Source organism: Falco naumanni, chromosome 9 (assembly GCF_017639655.2).
Source record: "Falco naumanni isolate bFalNau1 chromosome 9, bFalNau1.pat, whole genome shotgun sequence".
Lineage (NCBI taxonomy): Eukaryota > Metazoa > Chordata > Aves > Falconiformes > Falconidae > Falco > Falco naumanni.
The window spans coordinates 13,772,930-13,796,438 of record NC_054062.1 but is presented as its reverse complement, the minus strand read 5'-3'; the positions used below and the strand labels follow the sequence as shown (position 1 = coordinate 13,796,438).

The following is a 23,509-nucleotide window of genomic DNA, read 5'->3' as shown; positions in this document are numbered from 1 at the left end:
GGGGAAACACGGGGGCAGTCGGCGGCTGGAGCGCTCCCCGGCGCGGTGGAGCCGCGGTTGCAGGGGATGCTAAGTACAGGCTAATTACCGCACGCACCGCTGCGGCTCCCGGCGGCACCGAGTTGCGCTTCCTTGGCAATCCCGTGCTGCATCTCCCGGGACACGGGAGCTGCCGGCTGTGCGGGGAACACCGCGCTCCCGCCCGCCGATGGCTCGCTGGGAACCCAAGTTCAGGCTCCAGCCCGGCTCCTGCCGAAGGTGATGGCAAAATCCCGGTGCGGCGGCACAGGGTGCGACCCCTCCCTGAAACGTCCCCCGAGGCTCATTCCCGCCACCGCGACCCTCGGACGTGTCGGTGCCCACGGGCCGCCCCGGGCAGCCGCGTTCCCTCTTCCGCGCCCTCGGGCAGGGCTCTGCAGGAACCGGGCCCGGCCTGCCGGGGCCCGGGGGGTTATCCCGGCCAGGCTCACGGGGCTGGGTGTGTGGTTCCACGCTCTGATCTTCTTGAGGTCATTTCCATGTCAACCCGCTCTCCGATTTATGATGCCAAAGGTCACCTCCAAGCTCTTCCACTGACATGTTTTAGAGATTAGGAAATAACGTTGTGAGAACAGGAGTGAATTTTAACCCTAGGTGATTTATGAGCCATATTTAGGGAGCCTGCTAAATGCGTAACGTGGCATATAGATATGTATGGGGAGACAAACGCACATGAAGCACGGGATGTAAAGAGAGGTTAAGTAGACCCAGGCATTATGGATTACAATTCAAAAATATGCGCAAACACATCAATTCAGTATAAACACGGAGAGTTTCAAAGGAGTCACCGTGTTGACACACTTATAAGAAATTACCGTGGTGTTTTAACGGTAGTAATCTGGGGTTTGTGTTTGCCTTACTACTTTTTTTGCCTGCCAAAAATGACAGCAAGCCAGACCACATATTTTTCCAGCCCAGATTTTAACCTACCCCGGCATGGGTTTGTCTCCCTCAAGAGAAGCAGACACAGCGTAAAAGCACTAGTGCTTTGCACAGGGCACTCTGTCTCTACCACCACATGCTGCAAGCTGAAAACCCTACTCAAGGTCTGCAGCAATGAAGGGACCTTGTTTTGGACTGCCTCCCTCTCCCTCCAAACCCTTCACCACCAGTAGCCTGCAGCAAATACAGTCAGTTCTTACGCTTTCACGTAATAATGAAACAAAGGTATTTTTAGCTATTTCCCTTGAGCAAGTGGAAATATGAACCGGCACTATGTCACAAGCTTGTTCCCTGTGGAGCGCAGTGTGAAGACTGCTGGATTAAGACCATCCAGGGACCTGCACCAGGAGTCTTTCATTAGGGCAACCTTGATACAGCTGCTGGACCAACCCCTGAAGGGTCTCTGGGAGGGAGTGCTCCAGGATTTGTTGTTGAAATGCAGTAGAAGATCTTAGCTGTAGTGCATCTTGTCTTGCCAGCTGAAGAATTCATTGCTGGGGAAGAGACCAAGAACTGCACCCAGGTTCAGGAGATAGATGTTGCTATTTTATGTAACATAGACAAGACAAGACAAGACAAGAGAAAAGAAAAGGAAAGAAAAGAAAAGAAAAGAAAAGAAAAGAAAAGAAAAGAAAAGAAAAGAAAAGAAAAGAAAAGAAAAGAAAAGAAAAGAAAAGAAAAGAAAAAAGAGAAAAGGAAAAGCAAACTAAACCAGAGTGAACCTGACTCACATCTTGGCAGAGAGATGGATATGCAAAAGGAAGGAATTACTCAGCATCTTAGATGTATTTGATTTTTCACCAGCCAGGAGGAATTTGTTCTCAGAGAAAACGCTGTCTCTGTCACAGGCAAATGTGATCCTTGCGCTGGATGAGTCCATTGCTCTTGGAGAGTGGAGGAGCTGTTGGTCATTGATCATGGTTTCCATCTTTGTGTCTTAACTGATCTTTTAGCCATGCTGAGTCCATGCCATCGAATGCCTTGAAGAACAGGTCTCAGGCTTGAATTCAGCTCTGCTTCCAAACCATAAGGTGGCCTGGGGAGTAGAGGGTAAGTCTGATGCATTTGTGGTAGCCAGGGCTCCCACTGCAGCAAGCTCTTCTAGCTGGCATTTGCCAAGTGCTGTGGGCTTCATGCCCACGTATATCACGTAGCTGTAGTCTAGCCAAGAGGTGACGAAGATATGACTAACTGAGCCTGGGTTGCTCCTGCCAGAAAGGCATGGCTTGCCTTGGCCAAGAAGAGACAATGGAAAACATTACATTGCGATGCTCATCGGGAGAGTTTCATGTCACCGGGAAGTGCAGGAGTGCTCCTGAGACACGACTAAGTAGAACAGTGGGCAGGGTATTTTAGCCTAAGGAGGTTGATCTGCAGCTTCAATATTGTACTTCATATAGTTTTCACAGAAGGGTTTTTAGTACTTTTTGACTGTCTCAGGTTAGCTCTGTTGCTACAGTTGTAGATCCTGGCCTGAGTGCAGGTTCCACCAGATGCAGCACATCAGTTTCCCTCTGGAGAGCCTCCAGCTGGCTTTGGGCTAGCCTCTACCCAAGCTTGCTCTGGAAGGGAACAGCTGCTTAGAGCCACTATGTTCAGGATTCAGTAGCAGTTTTGGGATGCTCAGCTCTGGGGAAAGCGACTGCAAGCGGTTTCTAGCTGTGAGAACTGCTTGCACCTTCTGAGTCAACACCCTCTTTCTGCCCTTTTCCTGGAGACCTTACTCAGAGAAATACCAAAAGCCTCCAAGAGGAGTAGATGGAAGTTCAATCTCTCTCAGACTATTTAACCTGCTGGAAAATTTCTGTGTTGCAAGTGCCCAAGGGTCCAATATCTGGGCTCTGTGGATGACCATGAAATGGCAGGGTCTGAGCAAGGTTAGCAGACCGTGTGAAGTTGGTCCCGTCCATTGGTGCAGGATGCAGGGGTGGATGTGATAAGCAACGCAGATTTGTGACAGTCTCATCAAAGGTTATTACACTGGCAGCCTAGACCCAAATGAAGGCAACTGATGTGCCCATGGAGGCACTGCCCTTTGCAAGGAGCTGGCTGCTCAGGTGTCTCGGATGAAAGCAGGTGAGCCGACCAGGCACCTGGGCAAGGCCCAAGGGGATGGTTGTCAGTGAGGCTGCAGCCCCTGTATGCTCCCAGCAGGCTGAGGAAGAATACTCAAGACAGAAACTGCTGAAAAGCTGCATCTTTGCAGTGAGGACAAAGCCCAGCTTTCCCAACCAGGCAGCAGGAACCTGAGGGATTTGCACAGGCTGTGCTCATCTGATCCTTGGTTTCACTGTACCATGCTGCATCTAACAACCAGTGCATTTATCTTGGGAATAAAGGGACAACAGACTGTCCTGCGTCCTGGTCCTACACCTGGTTCCTTTTGTGCACATAGTCCTCCAACTTGCCCACAGATAGCCTGTACAAGTTGTGCACTGCTCTGGCAAAACGCTGCTGGTTGTGGCAGCCCAGGCAACCCAGTTTTGCCCACTGCTGCGAAGCTGGGGGCATTGGTGTTGCACTGTCGCATCAGCAGGATTTTCTTTGTGGCCAGGGCGGTGCTGGGCTGTCTGAGGGCTGACTAATACAGTGCCATAGTGCGTGTGAGTGAACTCTCTTCTCCCCAGGCAGTGTGGGGCCTTACCATATTGTTTTTCTCTCCAGACAATGCAGTGCTAGATTGTAAGTAAAAATGCAAAGCACATTGCAATGTTTGCTCTTTATTAATGCACTAGGATGATTCGGGTGAAGCAGAAGGCTCCTGGCTGGCTTGGTTTCAAACTCCGTGACAGGCTTCCATAAATAACACCTTAGCAGGGTCCAATTCACCAGATCAGACCAGGTGGGAGCCCAAGCTGCACACCTGGCACTGGAAGGGGCAAGAAGGCATGGAGAGGGCTCTAGACCCTTCCTGGGGAGGGCAGGCAGGCTTGGTTGACCTGGACTGAGCTGTGCTGTGTGCAATGGCCAGCCCACCACCCAAAATCCTCTTCCCTGAGCAGGGAGTGGATGGGCATAGCAGCAATGACAAACTCTTGTGAATTTCCAAATGTCTGGCAGATACCACAAGGGCTTTAGCAGCTGCTAGAGCGGGGCAGAAGGGAAGGAGAAAGCACTAGCAACTAATCTGCTTGTTCTGCAAACCTGCACTCATTGCTTAGGTGGCTTTTGCAGTCTCTCTGCACTAGGTGAGCATCTGCCTGCCTGTTTTATAGCTGAGGAGCGTAAGCTAAAAACTGCATGTACCATGGCTGCAGCAGAGGCTGTGGTGATACGTTTTAGCTTGAGCCCACAGTTAGGTCACTGTAACATGCTTTTAACCGTGTTTCTTGTTCTGCTTTTGGGGAATAAATGTGACTGCTTAATGTAGATACAGCTTAGACTTCCAGCTCCAAAGACTTCCTACATGTTAGCAGGTAAAGCACAGCTGAAGCAGGTCCCCTGGCCTCCAGCTGTCGGAGCTGGGAGGTAACGGCAGTTTCAGTCTGAGATACATTGACTCTTGATCAGGCAATATTCAGGCAGCTATTTGCATGGAGAAGGGAGGTGACCATATGGTGACCACTGTTTCCAGACTGTCCCATCCCACAACAACCTCTCTGAAGGTTATGCCCTCAAGAGAGGGACATGATGATATCTGGCCATCTTTTAGGGTGGTCTTGGAGTGAGCCTTAGATTTCAGTTTGGCTGGCCACAGAAGAGTCCTGCTGCGCATTCCCTTGGGCCTTTTTGTGTGAGAACTTTCCTCTTTTACCCATGCTGCAGCAGATGAAGTTGTGATCAGGACCATGAATGAATAGTTTTTGACCTTTTCACTTTTCCTTTACCTTCACTTTGATTTGCAGTCTCCCTACAGACAGAGTGTAAGATTTTGGGGTGACCACTGCTCTGACCACTCTACCACCTGCCACAATAGATCCCCAGGCTGACAATATTAGTGCTATAAAACTGTTAGGTAACCTCAAGGACCTTCTGTCCTCTGCCCCAAGTTCAATGGCCAGAGGCTTAAACAAGCAGAGCAACCCCTGCAAATTACTGCCATTAAAGTACACTGCATTGTCATGGAGGCACAGACACAGAAAGCAGCCGAGAAGGGTGGACCAGCACCAAAAAGTCATCATGCTAGAAGCTGTATGGTTGCAAAGCTGTGACTGCTCTTGCCAAAAAAAAAAAAAAAAAAAAAAAAAAAAAAAAGTCCAACAATAAACTGGCTTCAAAGAGCAGTTAAACCGAATTGTGGTCCCTGGCTGCCAGACTAGGTGGGCTGGATGAACTGGGGTCGTAGCGCACAGCTTGCAGCCCAGCTTCAGCAGAGGATCACTTGTGTTAAGGTTTGAGGAAAGTTACCAGGCGAACAGGACTGCAGAGGAAGGAAACACTGTGTGCTCCTCTGGGCAGTGGTGTACTCTGACGATAGTGATATGCTGTCTTTCATGCATTTGAATCTTCCCACCTGCCTGCTCAGCGCCTACTCTGGGGGAAGCTGTGCCAGCAACAGGGGCAGAACTGTGACCCAAGGAGGTGCACAGGACACAAGCTGCTTGCTGGGCACCACCTCCCAGCGCCTCCAGAGAAGCAGCTGGGAGAGGCTGTTGGAGCATGCTGGGAAGGGGTTGCAAAGCACGGAGCAGAGGCACTGCTGCAGCTACTGCTTCACCCGGCTCACGAGAGGCGGCTGGCCCAAGCCCTGCCCTGCAGGCCCCGCGCCACCTGCAGCCCTTCGCTTGCTGCCTTTCTCCTTCAGAACACCCGAAGGTGCGCGTCTGAAAGGCCCTGTCGCGGCCATCCACCCTGCCCAGGTGTACCAGGTGGGCTGGGCAGGAGCCGCACCGCCCCAGGCACGCACACACACCGGCCCAAGGGCGGCCGGGGGCACGGGCGCTGCCCGACAGCGGCCGGGGCAGGCGCGGCGGCGCCGGGCACCCCAGCCCACACTGCTTTGCGAGGCCGGCCCTTCCTCCAGCTTCCGCTCAACCGCCCTTGCTGCCCAGCTCAGGGGAGGCCCCGCCCCGCGACCGCAGCACTCCTTCACGATTGGTCAGCGATCTACTAGTTCTATCCTCTCTCCTCTCATTGGCTTTCCTCCTCTTGTCAATGGAGGGTCCGCCTCCTCCGGTTCTAGGCCGTGATCCCATTGGATCTCTGATAGACCTGCGCGTCGCATCGTGCGCGGGTTGGCTCTTCGGGCTGTCCGTCGGCGCAGTAACCAGGCAGCAGGTTGCGGTGCGCCTGTTTCCACGTCAGTGAGAGCAGTGCGGAGCCGGTTTCGCTTGCCCGTGCCCGGCAGGATCCCGCGCTCGGCGGCCTCGCCGGGTCTGCCGCCGCCTCCCGCCGCTGCCGAGAGGGAGGAAGGGGCGGGCAGACGGAGGGCCGAGGCCTCCCGCTCGCCGCGCCGTCCGCCTGACCGATATGTGAAGCGGCCGCCGCCGCTGGCAGCAGGCGCCGCCATTTTGGATGCGGGGGTCAGTGCCGGGCGGCGAGTGTCTGTCGCGATACTGTCGCGACGCGGAGGCGGGCGGGCGGGCGGCTGCAGCGGGGTAACCGTGTGGTGCCGGCGGGGGGCGTGGACGGAGCTGAGGCTGCCTCGGGGGCGGGCAGGGTGGTAGGCCGCAGCGGGGCGGGTGCGGCGGAGGCTGGCGGCCGCCCCCAGGCGGGGCCGTGACAGGCCTGACGTACTGCCCGGGGTGCCCCGCGGGCGGGGGACAGCGGCCGGGAGCGGGGGAGAGCGGGTGCACACAGCACCTGCACAGGCACCCGCTCACCGGGGGATCTTGCCCAAAATCCGGTGGAGACGGGGGGCTTCTCCCTGCTCAACTGGGGCAGGAGGAAGTCTCGGAGCTGGCTTGGGGTGTATGCCGTGCGCTCAGCTGCTGTCACCTTTCTTAGTTTCAACAGTATGAAGTAACTGGAAGAAAACACCCCTCTCCATATTTACCTTAAGTTTCATTTTTACTCTGCACTTTTGATAGATAAATGTGCGTTGCCTTCTCTTCTGGATTCCCAGGCCCTATCTCGCTGTTGCAACTAAATGCGGAGACTTGCAGAGAAGCCTGTCCCACCTTCCTGGTGTCCCACCACTGCCATGTTACTGCTGCTTATCTGTTAAAGGGCCTTGTTAATCACCCAGAATTTTGGCATCACTGGACTATATGGTTCCCTGCCATACTCATAAATTAATACTTTTCAGTTATTTCTGTCCAGGCATTGGGAGCTAGCCTTTGGAGAAACATCCTGAGTTCTCTGCGCTTTTGCTGCTTGTGATGTTTATTGCAGCGTAGTTATTACAGAAAAACCTGAGCAAGTTAAATTTCCTGGTAGAGATTCATGTACCTTTTGTGGGCAGTTTAGAAGGGAGAAAAGGAGCTTTTTCATTGTCAGCTGGGCTTCTGGGTAAGCTTAGCCAGCTCAGAGTTAGGCAGGAATTGTTTGTGGTTCATGGACTGAAGGGTGTTGTGGGTTCTGTTGTGGTGGCAGTGTCTTGTATTGGGACTTGAGTGACCAAATCTAGGTCAGAGACTACACAGGTCATTCAAGCATTATCATAAACAGTGCAAATTTAGGTCAATGGAAGCTTACTGTGAAATACTGTCTGTCTTGCATATGTAGTGATTATGTTGGTTTTTGTTATTGCTGTTCATTGGAGTTCATTCACCAGCTTTGAGTCAGTTACCATAGCTGAAGGCTAAAGTTAGTGATAGAAGTGATTTGATGGAAGCCTGCCAGACTTTGTCGGTTCTTATGCTAACTCTTGCTTGTTTCCAGGAGAGTTGTATGCATTTCCCTGCAGGGGAAGGAGTGTTTCCTAAAAGTCTATCTGAGACTTCTTACAGTAATACCTAGGAAAAATGTGGATTATCTATGCACTGGGATGTTTTGGCATAGTGTGTTCCAAGGCTGAGCAGAGGAGTGTTCAGTGCATGGGTGAAATAACATTTCTAGATGTTTTGGGTTTTGTTTTTATATGAAGATTTCACATCTGATACTATTTTAGGAGTCTCAGAGTAGTAATAATTACTGTCCATGGAACATTGCTGAAGGCTTTGAGAACCACATGAATGTTAGCCTTTGTTCTTTTATGACATGCTCAGACATCCACCTTTTTCTACTTGTAGTGTTAGTAACCTTGTTAGCAGTGAGGCTGTGAGTGCTGACAGCTTCCCGGTTTCCCATGGTAGGCAGGGCAGCTGCGTTGCCTTGGTTTGGAGCTGTCATTTTGACGGTGCTGTCTGTCAAAGTTCTGCGCCAGAGAGAAATCTGGGGACTGGTCTGCAGATTTAAGCAGATGTATGAACCTATCATGAGAAAGAAACAGGTGTTTACTTTGGACTAACTGAAGAGATAAGGAGCTAAAAAGCATTTGAAATTGAATAGGTACCTTTCCTGTTTTTTCTGCATAACTCAAGACCACAGAACATAATCCATTTTTTTCTGTACTGAGTTCACTATCTTGTGTTTGATTAAAGATTGCTTTCAGAAAAGGCAGCATCCAGTCTTGATCTGAAGACCTCAAGAGGTGTCGTAACAGTGGCTTTGCTAGGGAGGTTGTTTCAACTTTTTAAATAATCTTCAGCATCAGTAATTCTGTTAATTTGTCCAACCAACAGTTATACAGTATCCCACTCTTCAGACCATACCTTTGTAACAGTAAGCCTGCATTCATGTTAGCATTTTTTTTTTGTACTTTGAACAAATATTTAGTGGTTTTGCTTGACTACCACCATGCTATCATAAACCTAACTGATCATTCAGTGCTAGTGTGGTAAATCTTGAAACTTCTCTCTGCAACTTCAGAGCATTAATTTAAGTAGTCTTTTAACTTAATGCATCTATACTGAGCCTTTAAACTTCTTTCAGTATCATCCATCTGTAGTGAGCTCCCAACTGCGAACAGTTGTTGCTTGTGATGAACATATAGTTGGAAGGAATGCATACTGAAATTCTCTGATAGTTCAGAAGGGTAGACTTTGGGAAGGGCACAGTTTAAAGAAGCTATTTCCATTGCTTGAAATAAACTTTTAAAGGGATGAATGGTGCTTTTGGTGGGTTTAACTTACAAGGTGCATCTCTCTGAAAATAGTTGTCTGGCTTCCCCCCCCCCCCCCCCCCCCCCCCCCCCCCAGTAATTATTTCCCATTTCCTTCTCTAGCACACGATTGCAGAGGTCCTTTGCATGAATTAAGGTGGTTGGCTATGGTTTACTTTGGAATGTGTGTGTGCACTGTTGCTTGGTTAACTGCAAGCTTAAGTGTAAAGCAGGATTTTCCCCTGTTTTTACGCAGTGTTTGTGGTGAAGTGGGCTCTGTGTTTGATGCTTAGAGATCTGAGAGTGAATTTGTGGCTCCAGCATGATAGGTTATTTCAATTGCATCGGGCCGGTAAATTTTTTGGCACGTGTAAAGTGAATTTTTGTACTTCTGAATAAAGTTACGTTTCATGGGACCTGCAGTGAGAAAAGGAGTGCATTCTCATCAGGTCTTCTCAAATAGTTAACAATGAAAGGATATCATTGCAAAAAAAATTTTTTGTACCCTTGCTTGAAAGGATCAGCACGTTCTGTTTCCCAGCATGTTAAAAGGAAAAGGTGTGTGTGGAGGTTTGTGTCTATCTTCTTCATATTTTGCTGCTTGGAGATAACATCAGATTTGGGAACAGCAGAGCAATGTAAGTCTCCTACACGCCAGAAGGACTGAGTTTAACAAACTTCTGTCTTGATTCTTTTAGGTTAAAAGTAGAGGAAAAGAAATAGGAGTCCTACAAGCAGATTCAGTAGTACAGAGAATAGCATTTAAGCTTTGGCATCGCTTTAAATATTGCCAGAACTATGGAGTATCTGTGTATGTGCAAGGCATGTGATACATATGTCTGGCATTTCTTTACGTGCTTTTCCAAATCATGTTGGGGGGCCTTTGTTTCCATGTCAGTTTGCTAAATGCCTGGAGTGGCACTACAAAATTTACGTGCACAATACCATTTTGTAATGGTGAAGATAGGAAAAACTTGAGTTTTGACAAATCTGAATGTATAAAGTATTTCCCAAAAAGTACTTCTGTGGACCAGAGTTTTGATCCCTGCCTGTGTAGAAATATAGAAGATATTGGAATTACTGAAAGAAGAAGTAATTAAGTAGGGAATTTTACATGGAGGAGAAAATCTCCTGTTAATGCCTAATGTACTAAAACAAAGACTACATACTGAGGTAGAAAAAATTGCGATCAAGGGTATTTTTATGCAACATTTTAATGTAGTCATATAAATAACACATGGAGTAAGTTACCGTTGGGAACGGAACACTTCTCAAGCTTTAGAAACATGAGTAGGAAGACTATCCATGGTTTTGTTATATACAGCTGTGAAGGGAGGATATAAACCTTTGTTCTTCAGGGCACAAGAAGACTGCTTGACAGAACTTTTTGTTTGTTTTTCTGAGTCATCTAATAGTGAATGAGATAAACTATTGATTTGGTCTGTCATGGCAGTACCTATGTTATAAAATAGTTTTGTCTTTGCCCTTAATTTATTGTGTAGCACTTAGGAATACTGTTATGTATAATTAATCTAATGAAGTAAGAAACAGTTTTGCCATAAGATTGTTCTTCCTATTGCAAACATACAAAAACCTGAAACAACAAATCTGACACTCTCCTTTGTCCTTTGGTAAGGTATCTTTTTATAATGTTTTGCTTTCTTTCCATTATTTACAGAGTCCTGAAACAAATTAGTCTCTTTCACTCAGAGGATATTTGTGTATTTGAAGTGTTGTTGATAATTCAGACATGTTAATTAATGTCAAACCTGACATATCCAGGATGTACGTTCTGAAATTCCTGTGGTGGTGTTTCAGAGGTCTGGTCTAATAGGCCAAAACTGTTTCCTTCCTGCTTTGCTTTTGCTACATGGGCAAATACCCTTCTCTCACTGTGTGTTATTGCCCACCCACCCCCCGAGTCCTTCAGCTGAGCCTGTCTGTTGTGAAGAGTTATGGTCAATGTTTCATCTGCTTTCAGTCTTTTGCTTCCCTATGGATGGCCTGTTGTGATTTCAAGTTGGATCCTTCATTTTCCTTTCGTATCTTCTGAAAATGTCTCATTACTTGGCTACCATTTCACTGAATCCTTCTCGTTTGCAGACATGGTATCGTCTGACTCTCTGGCCTCTTAAGTCCTGTTTATTCTTCGTAAACAGTCATGTCTCTTCATTCCTCTCCATTCTTCTTTATGCTTGACTGTGTCTGGGCTCCAGCTAGTATAGAGAGAACAGTCTTATAGTAATCCACTCTTGTTTCTTTTTCTCAGACCATTACAAATATTTGTTGCTTGTAAAATTTTTTCCCCTCTTCTGGCTCCCTCTCTGGGTACGCCAATTTAAGATTTTTCCTTGTCGTGGTTTAACCCCAGCTGGCAACTAAGCACCACCCAGCTGCTTGCTTCCTGCTCCCACAGTGGGCTGGGGGAGAGCATCAGAAGAGTGAAAGTGAGAAAACCCTTGAGTTGAGATAAAGACAGTTTAATAGGTAAAGCAAAAGCCACATACACAAGCAAAGCAAAACAAGGGATGCATTCACCACTTCCCATCGGCAGGCAGGTGTTCAGCCATCAACAGCAAAGCAGGGCTTCATCACATATAATGGTTACTTACTTGGGAAGATGAATATCATCACTCCAAACATCCCCTCCTTCCTTCTTCTTCCTCCAGCTTTATATGCTGAGCATGATGTCATATGGTATGGAATATCCCTTGGGTCAGTTGGGGTCAGATGTCCTGGCCATGCCCCCTCCTAACTTCTTCATCCCCAGCTTGCTCGCTGATGGGTGGTATAAGAAGCAGAACAGGCCTTGATTCTGTAAGTACATTTCAGCAATGACAAAAACATCCCTGAATTATCAAGGCTGTTTCCAGCACAAATCCAAAGCACAGACCCACACCAGCCACTATGAAGAAAATTAACTCTATCCCAGCCAAACCCAGCATACCCTGTAAGACCTCAGGCTACATGAGAGTAAATGTGTGCCTTTAGCTTTCTCACTTTTTCTCCTCGCATGCCGTCTAGTTTGGTCTCTAGTTTTGCTCATCTCTTTGTGGAGTCTCACCCATGACTTTTTTACTTGCCTGCTTTCTTGAAAGCTTTTTTTCATGAAGCAAGTGTGAAATCAACATCTGTTATAAATTGCTTTATTTTGTCAGAGTTTAAAGTCCCAAAGAGTTTTGCTCTGGCCAGCTTATTCAAGCCACTAACGCTTATTTAACTGTACAGGATTGACTTTGCTCTGTGTAGAGCTGCAGGACTTTGCATAAGTGCTGGAGATGCTTGTATTATTGCATTGTCATGGATGTCTGTCCTGGTACCCTAACGCTTTATCTTCCTGTGAACTTACACTGACTGGAAAAAAACGAGGAATGTACTTTGGCAAAGTTCTCTTTTGCTTCATAGATGCCCTTCTATAACCTACTGTCCGCTCTTGTCTTGAAAATGCACTCTGTGGAGAAGCGTCTTCCTTTTGTCTTCTTTTTGACAAAATAACTATTTGTCTGCATGCACGAAAGTGAGATCTGAAAGAGTTTCCTGCATCTCTGCAGGCCTCCTACTTAATGAGGGCCAACTTAATGTTTCATCTGAGGAAGAAAATGTTTCTGATGAGCTGGGGATTAATTTGAATTACTTTTATTTTCAGGATGGTCAGGATGGTGGATAAGAACATTTACATTGTACAAGGTGAAATCAATGCAGTGGTGGGAGCCATAAAGCGTAATGCCCGATGGAGCACTCACACACATCTGGTAAGTTACCGGGAATTGTTGTTCCCTGTTCACTCCATGGCAGGAACCACCTAGTTTTAGAAAAATACCTCCCCCTCCTTTTTTTTTTTATTTTTCAGCCGTTGTTATAGTACTTTTGTAAGCAAAGTTGGAATGCCTTTCTACATTATTTTATGCTGAGCAGTGTTGGCTTCTTGTGTGCCAGTGAATGTAAGAGGTACAAAGCTGGAAATCTTCTACCTATATTCCCTGTAAACACACACACATATATGCACACCCCCACACCCCATCCCTGTTGTATTTCACATGGGGATCCTCTCATTTAGACTTCTGTTACTTGGTATGTCATGGATTTTGAATGTATGATGTTATTTTATTGAGCACAAAGTTTTTATAGATCTTTTGTTCCCTCAGAGAAGACTTCATCATAAACACCGTGAAATAAAAAGCACCCTATATATATTTTTAATTTTTCATATGGCATAGTATCTTTTTTTAGCTCTGTTTTTAGCTAGGACTGCTAGCTTTATTCCCAGCTGAAAACTGTGAATAGTTTCAAACCCGTTTTGTTAAAAGCCATTAATACAGTGTTTTCCAGTCTAATGATGCATTGGTCAGTTTATGGCTTCCACAGTGTAAATGTGTGCATGTGGCATACTGTATCTGTGGTGCACTTCAGAATGTCACATGAATAGCAGATGGCTGTCGTCCAACACAAGTGGTTTCAGTTTGTCAAAGGGCAGGGCCCTTTTTCATTCTAACAGGCATTTCTTCATTAGAGCTGACTGCCACCCAGTAGGAGGTGTGGCTGTGGGTATACACGGCTTGGAGAAACTGCCGCTTCTCCTTATTTTAGTATTGTAAAAGTAGACTAAGGCTAAAGGATGCAGCTATTTGTATAAATTTTGCACTGTGATTCTTCCTTCATGTTATTTTAATGGCACCAAATGTCATTGTATTTCTGTTCCCATTACAATCTGCATAGATTAACATTATAGCAAATCCAGATGAGCCATTTCAATATGGTATGAGTTAGATTTGCTCTGAAATTTATTGAACAGTGGGAGGCTAATCAGAAATACTTCTAAGGACAATAAAACCAAATCAGAATGCTCAGTTTTGAACCTATACTTTGACGTTTGAGTTGTATGACATTGGGGAGCACTAGCAGAAAAATAAAAATGCTTCTCTTGATTTTGATGGAGTAAACACAATGACAGTGATGAATTCAACCCACAGTGCTTCCGTGAGTATGAAGGTAAGGTCTTCACAGACCCGTTATTAAGATTTGTCTTCAGGAATAGGTTTGCCTCATTAATGACTGCCTTCCTATGTATAACCTATAGGATGAAGAAAGGGATCCCCTGCTGCATAGCTTTAGCGTCTTAAAAGAAGTGCTGAATAATATAACAGGTAAGCTTATACAGAAATCGGCAGGTATGTGTACCTGCTAGGGTATATGCAAATAAATGTACAGGTGTACTTGTTTGTCTTATTTACTATCCAGGGGTCATATACTGAATAACAAGAAAAGAACAAATATGTATATACTTTTAGGCAAATAATACCAACGTAAACTAGTACACAAATACCACTGCTGCCACTACCTGGAGAGTTTATATACATACGTGTGTGTGTATATATATTTTTTTTGTGTGTGTCTATACATGCATATTTTCATCTATAAATATGCATGTTTCTTCAATATACTGAAGCTTGCAGTAATATATGATATCTGGTGTATTATTATGCATAGTCTTTCTGTGCTTTGTTTATGTTTTCTGATCTGTGGGGAAAATCTGCTTAGAAAGAAGCCCTGCATTATCTGCTTTCTCCTCACATTCTTTGATTTGTTGGTTTTCATCATCTGTTATCAGTAATAAGTGACAGACTTCACTTTCCTTTTGGGTCTCTTGCATCTTGAAATAAAAGGCTTACTTTGTGACCAGTTGCACTGAAAGGAACTGGAAATCTATATTGATTACAGAAGTAGAACAGAAGGCTGTGATGTATATTCTGACCAGGTTTTTTTCTCCCAACCTGTCTTTCTCCCCCTTCCCCCCACATTTTCTCTTTTTGTAGTTTCAGGAGTGATTGTTTAAGTGTAACCTAAGTATATGTGGAATGTCTGTAAGTGAGGGTAATCCTGAGTAGCATGTGGTATTCTGCTGGTTCTTCCCAGGATTTGTTTTACTGGTTATAATATTTGAAAGTAAGCTTTCTTTCTGGTCCCTTTAGTACAGTAAGTGTATCTCAACCTGAGTTTGAGATGCACTTTTTGCATTTCTCATTGCATGCCCATTCTTCTGTTGATGCTGAGCCTGGAATCCCATAAAAAGTATGTTCCCTGGAAGTACAGTAGTGCCACTTCTAGGTGCTGACAAGAGGTGCTGAGGGCACATGCCCTTGCTGCTTCCTCTTTTGTGACTGCCTGCAAGCATAATGCTTTACTTTTCTTTGTCAGGTGAAATTCCTTTGGTTGTGAGCAGGACTATGCTGTCAGGCCATGACATCTTGGGGTACTCCTGCACAGCTTGTGTTTCTGGATAGTGTCTTTGTTCTGGGTGTTACGCTTGTGCCAAGACCACATGACAGTATGAAGTTGTCATTTTTTGTAAGCTCACTCACCTTTTGTGGATATGCATACAGCACCAAAAATGTTTTGAGAGGCGTTTTTCCTTCTCTGTCTTCTATAAGATAAAATTTTCAGTAAAAGTAAGACTGTTGAAGTTCTTTGCCATTATTGCAAATGCCCCTTCTCATCAACAAGAGCAGGGAGTGTCAGGATGCTCAAATAAATTCAGTATGAGTAAATGCCAGTGACCAGCCATCAATGTAAAGTAGCTAGATACAATGTGCTGTTGACTTGTTGGGTTAAAAATGCAAGCCCACTATCTAATGGTGTTAAAGAAAGCAAAGTTTAATGTACCAAGAGATTCAGAGACTCCCTGTGAGCATTGGTCATCATCTAAGTGTGGTTCATGCTGAGGTAATAATTGCTTATAGATGGTGATGGTAGCATTTGATTACACGGGGTTCTTCTAAACAGGTAATTTCAGCTGCAGCGACTGCTGTTTACCAACTACTGTCTTGAGCTAGGACATCATTGCTAATGCTCCATTTTTTTCAGTTTTAGATATGGAGCGGTTCCCAAGCAATGCTTTGAACAATATAGAGCCTCCTGCCTCATCTTTCAGGCAATGAGAAGTCCAAGCTTAGTTTTTTTTGTGGGTGGTTTTTTGTTTTCTTGTGTTTGTTTTGTTTTTTCCCCTAGACCTTCCTTTCATGTCTCTTTCATTAGCTCATGGAAACGCATTGCTTTTATATTTAAATTTATTCAAGCTGTAATCTTTGACATTTGATTTAGCTTTTAGTACAATTTTGCATTTATAGTAATATATATTATGTATTTTCTCAATCCCCCAAGAACCCATTTTAATCTGTTCCGGATGCAAATTTCAGGCTGCCTTGTCCCATCTCCCCTCTTGCTCTCTCCCTCCCTTCCCCTCCCCCATGCAGCATGTTTGATCAGGTGTGGCAGGAATATCCACTGTCAAGCTGCGCCCTTTATATTAGTCAATATTATCCTTCCTTCCCTCCCACTCCCTTCATTCTCCTCTGGGCTTTACCGGTTGATTTATAATTTTGGAATTCTCATCGGAGTCTGTAATACAGTTTGTTCATTATTTAACCAAAACCTGTTTAATGAGCAAAGAGAGGCAATGTAAATGTTAGGCATGTTGCAGTGGAGTACCTTTTGTTCTCCTCTGAGCTAGTGGGTATTAACTCTGTCGTTACTGTGATGCTGAAATACCCTGGTCAAGGGTATAAAGATGCACGGTATGCCTCCAGCAGCTGAAGATGCCCATTTCAAAGTATTGCTCCTTAAAAGTAGCTAAATTACATAATGTGTTTTATTTGATTACAAGATAGTAAAAGTTTGCCCGAAACTCAGTAGCGGTATCCCATCCCATTAGAATGTCTAAATGGGCTCTTGAAGGAAGCATCTAGAGAAGATGCTGATGCTGTTGCTCAGCACAAACAGTCCCATGATTATGGTAGGAGTAACTTTGCTTCTACCGTTCAGCATACCTAGCTAAGGCCCTTGGTCCTGAATTATGTGGAATGATGTTGCTCTTCAAAATTCTGACAGAGAAACTTAATTTCTGTAGCAATTTTATGTAGATTTATAAAGGCAGTTTAATAATTTGAAAATGAACAGCATGTCTGCTCTGCACTATCACTTGGTTTATTGTATGCCTTTTTTACACTTTTATGGGCTACATATATTTTAATTAGTGTTGATAGTAGTTGCTTGAAAAACAGAAAGGAAAAATAGAGGTTCTGTCATATTGGGTGATGCATAAGTTACTCCAAAATAAATGTAGTAGCTCAATGCTTGTGGTACGTACCATATGCCTAAGTTTGATGTGTCTGGCATTTCTAGTGCTTAGAAAAAGCAAAAATTAGTGTCCTGAGTTACGACCATATGGAAGCAGTGACTATCAAGCTTTGTCCGTCCATGCAGAATTGACATACAACTACATCTTCAAAGGTTATTTTAAAACTGATGGAAGCCTTAGGATTGATACAAATTTGGATCTAGGGTCACTGTCACCACAACTTTCATCTGACTGCTTTTTAAAGTAAGCTGAGTATCTAGAAAATGGCTGGATGTTGAAATATTTGTTCATTTCGTTAGTTTTGTTATGGACTTAGGTCAACAAAATGAAGCTTCTTTTTGACATCCGGTGGTAACTGAACATCTTCTCTTTCATGGGTGTTTCCAACTTAGGATGCTCTTGAGCTCACTAGGGAGAGGTTTTATAACTGCAAATGGATGGAAATATGAATTAGTTATAAGCCTCCTTTTCCACGACCTGATGAGATTGGGTTTCCTTAAATCTTGCTGTGGCTGTTGAAGTCTTCAGAGCATTCTGGTATGATGTAGAGGTAAGAGCAGGTACTTCTGTAGTTGTTCTCCTCCTTGCAGAATTTGTGCTTTGCTCTGACTGGGGGGATGAGTCATTAACTAGGATTTTTGTGACTGAAGTACTGCTTACTGGTGTGTAGGATGGCTTTAGGACAGAAAATGACTGAATACAACTGCCTTGTACAAGTCGGCACTGCAGTGGGAGAAGCAGGTGTTTGTGGAAAGTGTGTGCATGGAGAGTCTATTTAAATAAGGTTTAAACTAGGTAAACACACCTGTGAAGAGGTGCTTGTGTATATTTTAGGTCCATGAGTGCCAGACTGGAAGGTTTGAGTCCTTTTATCCTCTGGTGGTTCAGAGTTACTGCATTTAAACAGAAGCTGCAAAGTAAGCTGTTAGAAGCACTCTGATTTCATGCACATTCATGACATTTTAAATGAATGCTTGTACAGTGGGTTCAGAAGAATCTTTTCATGGCTTATTTCAGACAAGAAGCTGCTGCAAATCTCCATCTTTAGAGGGTTGGCTGGGGCATTAAGAGCTGGCTAAAGGTCAAATGGCTGTAACCGTAAGAGAACCTTTGCCCAGTGTACTGACTTAATATACTTGTTACTGTAGCCATCAGTTTTCTGGTATGTGGATTTGATTGCACACTCATTTTGTCATGTCTTAGCTCTGGAAACTCAGTTTTTAGGGAAAATCAGACATTTGTATAAAACAATACAGGAATTTTATCCTGATTTGGGATTAATGTCTGAAATTTTTCTGAAGGATCTAGTTTTAAGAAGTAAATCAGTACTAAAATGATGTATGGCCTGTTCTCAGTGCTATTGCAGTGCTATTGAACAGAATCCAAGATATTCATTGTGGTCTATTCAAGTTAAGAAATTAGAAAAAATAAATGTTTTTTTTAAAGGAGCGTAGGAATTGAATCATATGGATGTGTGATATGTATAGTGCTGCAGTGCTTGTTACTTTGCAGATAACAGCAATACCATATTTTATTTATTATTTATATCTTGAGTTTCTGCAGAAAGTCCTGGACTTATTATTAGCAAATAACAAATACGAATGCACTGTAAGCTGTATACATCTCCCTTTGTTTGCGCTGAAAGATTGCAATGTTGTCTAGAGCAGACATTAAAAAAATTTGCTTGAGCTTTTTTCTATTGCATATCAGCTTCAAGTAAGAGATCTATGACTCGCTGGTCTCCTAGATTATGTCTGTTCCTGTGGTAACTAAAAAAAAGAAAAAAAATGATAGTATTTCCATATACGTGTGTGTGTGTGTATCTATCTATCTCCATTTTTTTTAAATAGCCATATATGTTAACTTGGTATTTTGGAAGACAAAACAACTCAGGCTAACATTTAGCTTTTGTTGTGTTCTCTGTAAAATTTTTAAGAAAAATGGAAAGGGTATGAGGAAAGGTTAGGAAATGGATAGAGTAGGGTTTCTTCCATAACTTTTAACTCAGCCTCACTCCAATTAGTGGATGGCAATACTATTTGAGTCCATATCAAATGACCTGACACAGTGCACAGAAGTGGTAATTAATTTCTCTTATTATTTTCTGTCACCTTCTTGTAGTAAGAAATACGAAGATATAGCCGACAATTTTAATTTGATGCTTGACTTGCAGGTTGAATGTAGACTTGATATTGTGAATCGTGTTCAGACAATGTAGCAAAAGTTGTAATTTTAAAAGCAAGTTCCTAGTCTTCATGAATGCAGCCATCCTTCCAAGTGTGTGGAGAATGTAAACCAATGCAGTATTTTTGCCTTGAAAGCTGCAGGTAGTTCCAAATACTTGCTTAGAGAGTGATTAATCTTCTTTTTAATCTCATTGTAGCATCAAATTAATCAAATGACTGTCTTACGGCTGAGGTCTTTGAATTGCCTGCACACAGTAGGTTTCCATTGATATTTTTGGCATAGATTTTCTTGGTGTTACTAGAGAAATAATAACCCTGACTTTTCCCAGGTGGTTGCTAATTCTGTGCTTTACTTTCTAAGTGATTTTCCTGGAGTGACACTAAGAATAGTAGCTGCACTGGGAGACCTGGGATGTGAGCTTTTCAAGCCCAAAACTAACACCAAAGTTGTCATCATTTCACTTAAGACTTAGTTTATTTTCTGTATAAAGGAAGAAAGAAGAGGAATGTGATTGATGAAGAATAACTGTTGGTATTTGTAAAGCTTATAGATGCACCAAGACAAGCACTATAACTTTTTCCAAGGCTTTTCTGTTGTGCGTGGGACAACATTTATGCAGACTATGTCAGGAGTCAGGTATAGATAGGGTCCCTCTGAACTCTAATTCTATTGAATCATACACTGAGCCTTTCAGCATAGGTTACTGTATGAAACCGGGACTCCTGAGGAGGGGAAGCTTGTAGTCGAGAGGTTGTATATGTATGTAAGACTGAACAGGCAGAAGGGGCTAAAATGTGGTTGTGTAGCATCCTTAATTTGCTTTTGTGTTCATCTTCTAGTTTGTGTTTCTGAGTAGTAAGAAGCTTAATGAATAAATCCAAAAGAAGTGGAGTGAATCTGGGAATGTCTAGAGCCAAAAAACCAACCAGCCCAGTAAGATGGTCTGCACACAGGGTATTTCTGCACTTCTGTTAAAGTCAGGACATCTGTACCGTGCTTTCTGCAGTCCAGCACACCACCCTTGTGATACCACCTAAGCATTCTTTTAATACAGTTCTTTGGGTGCAATTTAAGACAAGAGCTTGGAGCTTAGGATTTTTCCGTCAATTGTGCATGGTTAATGACTGGCAGGTACAGGCAGGAGGTGGTGCTGTTGGAAGGAGTTGTTTCCTGACCTCTAATCCTTAAGGACCCAAGGATTTAGATGGACAAGCACTCCTGGCTGTTGCTTGGCAGAGTTCCCACAGTGGGCTTGTTCTGTAACACCAGCCTTCTGTTACCATTGCAGGGCTGGGCTCTGAAGAGCTGCCACATGTGCATGATGCGCAACTGACTCTCTCTTGTTCCACGCTTGTTGAGCAATTACTTTCCCACTTGTTGGGCACTCCATTATTTCCTTCAGTTACTGCTTCTGTGTGAAGTGGAGCCATAAAGGAAATGGCCTAATGTACATACATTAGAGGGCAATAAATTGCAGTTTGATTTGGTAGAAAGGCAGTACCAGATGTTCTGTTGAAGTTAAGGTTCCTCTTAAGTCATCCATGGAGGTTTTATTCCAGGTTTTTTTGATGATGATGTCTTTGTTTTGGTCAAGACTAGTTAAAAGGAATTGTGGCCAGTTAAAGAGATGTTAAGGCTTATTTGCTTTAAAAACGCTCTGGAAGTAGAAGTATGAAATTGCTGAATTACAGTAGAACTTTATTAAATATCTAGCTCTTCTGTCACTTCCTTCTTTTAACTGTCTTCTCATTAAACTGCTGCTGTCTAATCTGTTAAAAACGTTTCAAAGGTGATTTACTTCAAAGAAGCAATAACTTGTGTCAGAAAGTACAGGTGCATATAGAGTTGCATAGTATGTAATAGGACTGTCAAGAAGCATCAGTCAAACATATACAACAAGTGTACTGACACATTCCACACCTCAAAGCATTTGTAGCTGAAAAGGGTAGAAGCAGAGAGAATTCATGAAGTATACAAAGCTGTTAAACACTTGATGGTTTTTCTTAATGACTACCTCTATTTGTCCTTCAAGCACACCATCATTGGCTGATCCCTAATGCGGTCTATAGCAAAATGTGAGTTTGAAGGAGAGGTTCGAAAGAAGATTCAGTTGGGCAAAATGCCCTTTTTTCAGTAGTAGTGCAGGGTTGTGAGATAAAGTGCTGCATCTCTCAATAATTAGTGTTGAAGAAAACAGCCAGCAAGAAGAGAGGTAGAACAGGAAGGATTTAAGGTAAGTATAAAAGTAGCAGAGTAATGGAGAACATCGTTATTGAAATAGCAAGTTGATTGGTTAGCGAGCATTAATATGGAGGGTGTGCAGTTGGAGTCTTCCCCGTTTGAGGTAAACTTGCGAGAGCTTTGTCTTTTTAGAGTAACTGTTCCTACCTTGTCTGCTGTCTGCATGTTCTGGAATAGATTATTGCTGAAGTGGGTTTTTTTGCAATCAGGAAAAAATAATGTCTTCCAACATGTTATGGACCTCCTCATTGTAGGTTCTTTAAAAGAAATTTCAGATAGATAGTCAAGACCTTGCTTTTGTAATTTGCCTTTAGAAAATGATACAAGACAGCAAATCTGTCCAGGCAAGAGCTGTAAAACTTAGAGCTGTGTGCAGTCCTGTGAAAACTCCTATCATCTTTTAGATGACATGATTTTAATTTGCTTTACAGTACCTCTAAAAGCTACAAAGAAAATAAAGTTTGATATATATTGCCTATAATATAGTGGCTTAAAGGTAGGGTCTCAGGTCTTGTGATATCACGAATTCTGAGGTGAAAGAGATGGAAATGTCATGTCATGAATGAGTTTGCAGTGCACTTATTATAGCGTTGGTGGTATCAACAGCTAACTTTCTGTGGAAAAACTTCGGAGTGAGTGGAAATCTGTGAATGCATTAGTAGAATGAGGAAGACTGAATTGTGAGACAGTTAAATATATGTCAAGCTTCTAGAAGCAATGAATCAGTACGTCATCACAAAATTATAGGAAATAAAACCCAGCGTGAGAAGGAACATTTATCAACTACCCATAGTTATTGTAGAAAATTCATAGATCTACATTAGTATTATATGATGTACTGTATCTACGTGACTTGGAAATGCCATTGGAAGTGTTAAAGCAACTTGCTCTTGCTTTGAACTCCTCATTGAAGACACTTCTTGTTTGGGCATTTCTTGTTTAAGGGCATGGGTAGGCATAGATTCCTTGTCACTTCAACTTCATGAAATTAATGTGTACATGCTCTTTGCATGGTGCAATTTTGAAGTTAAAACTTGCTAATTCTGTATTCCAGCATGGTGTGAAATGAGGAGACGTATAGCTACGGGACAGTTGAGGAACAGGGCAAGACATGATGGCAAAAAAACCCAAAAAGTCAATGTGAGATGGGTAGAATCGTAAAAGTAGATGATGTTAGATGAGAACTTGCGTATATATGTAACAGAGCTAAAGTTTGGGGTGATACTGGCTTTTGGTGTCTTGTTAAAATGCATAGATAAACTGTTTCCAGGCAGCTTATGCTAATGTGTTTTGCACTGTAATCACAGTTACACAATTGTAATACTCAAGAGGTACACTTGATTAATGTTTGTTAGCTGAATATGTTAAATTCTTCAGTGATGGTGGTACTTCCATTGTTTGATCCTCTATCTGTACCCTAACACAAGCACTTCAGAAGCTCTGATTTCCAGTTCTGCCCTTGTAACAGTAAGTTGAGACATGGTTCTAGCTATACTGAAACAGTAAGTTATGAAACTTACTATATGAAACAGAGCAGCCTTCCAGAAGGTGTGTGCTGCCTTTGCTTGGTGCAGGAGTCTGAATGCTTGCGTGACTAAGTAATGCTCAACATGTGTGCTACTTAAATGAGACGAGAGACTTCAGAACAATGCTGTTCACTTTTGATGGGGTTAAACTCAGTTTTGGGAGGAAGTCTTTTATTAAAATGTGTCTTAGTGTCCCATTACTTTTCAGTAAATTGTCATTTCTCTTGGTACAGTGATGAAGTCTGCCAAGTGGCTGTTGAATTAGATTCTATTTACCTCTTGATTAACTGCTTAAATAATTCAGGTGCCAAATTATAAATAGGAGGTATTGTTGAAATAAATCAAGATGTGGTTGTTATCTTGATCATGGTGTATTGAAGAACAGTGTTTTAGATCTGCGTATAGCTTAGTGGAGGG

At 43.4% G+C, this 23,509-nt stretch overlaps 1 protein-coding gene across 4 annotated transcripts in view; it reads left to right on the top strand.

Moving 5' to 3' along the window:
* Positions 1-6,240: 6,240 nt before the first annotated feature.
* Positions 6,241-23,509, top strand: part of GBF1 (golgi brefeldin A resistant guanine nucleotide exchange factor 1) — a 109,868-nt gene continuing 92,599 nt past the window's right edge. For 2 of the 4 annotated variants that reach the window (XM_040606266.1, XM_040606264.1), the window contains exons 1-3: positions 6,245-6,443; positions 12,651-12,756; positions 14,082-14,148. In XM_040606266.1, coding sequence (XP_040462200.1) covers positions 6,436-6,443; positions 12,651-12,756; positions 14,082-14,148 — 181 coding nt within the window. In that variant the 5' untranslated portion in view covers positions 6,245-6,435. Of the gene's footprint in view, positions 6,444-9,538; positions 9,643-12,650; positions 12,757-14,081; positions 14,149-23,509 lie in introns of those variants that run through there. The other 2 variants (XM_040606267.1, XM_040606265.1) reach the window with 2 other exon arrangements.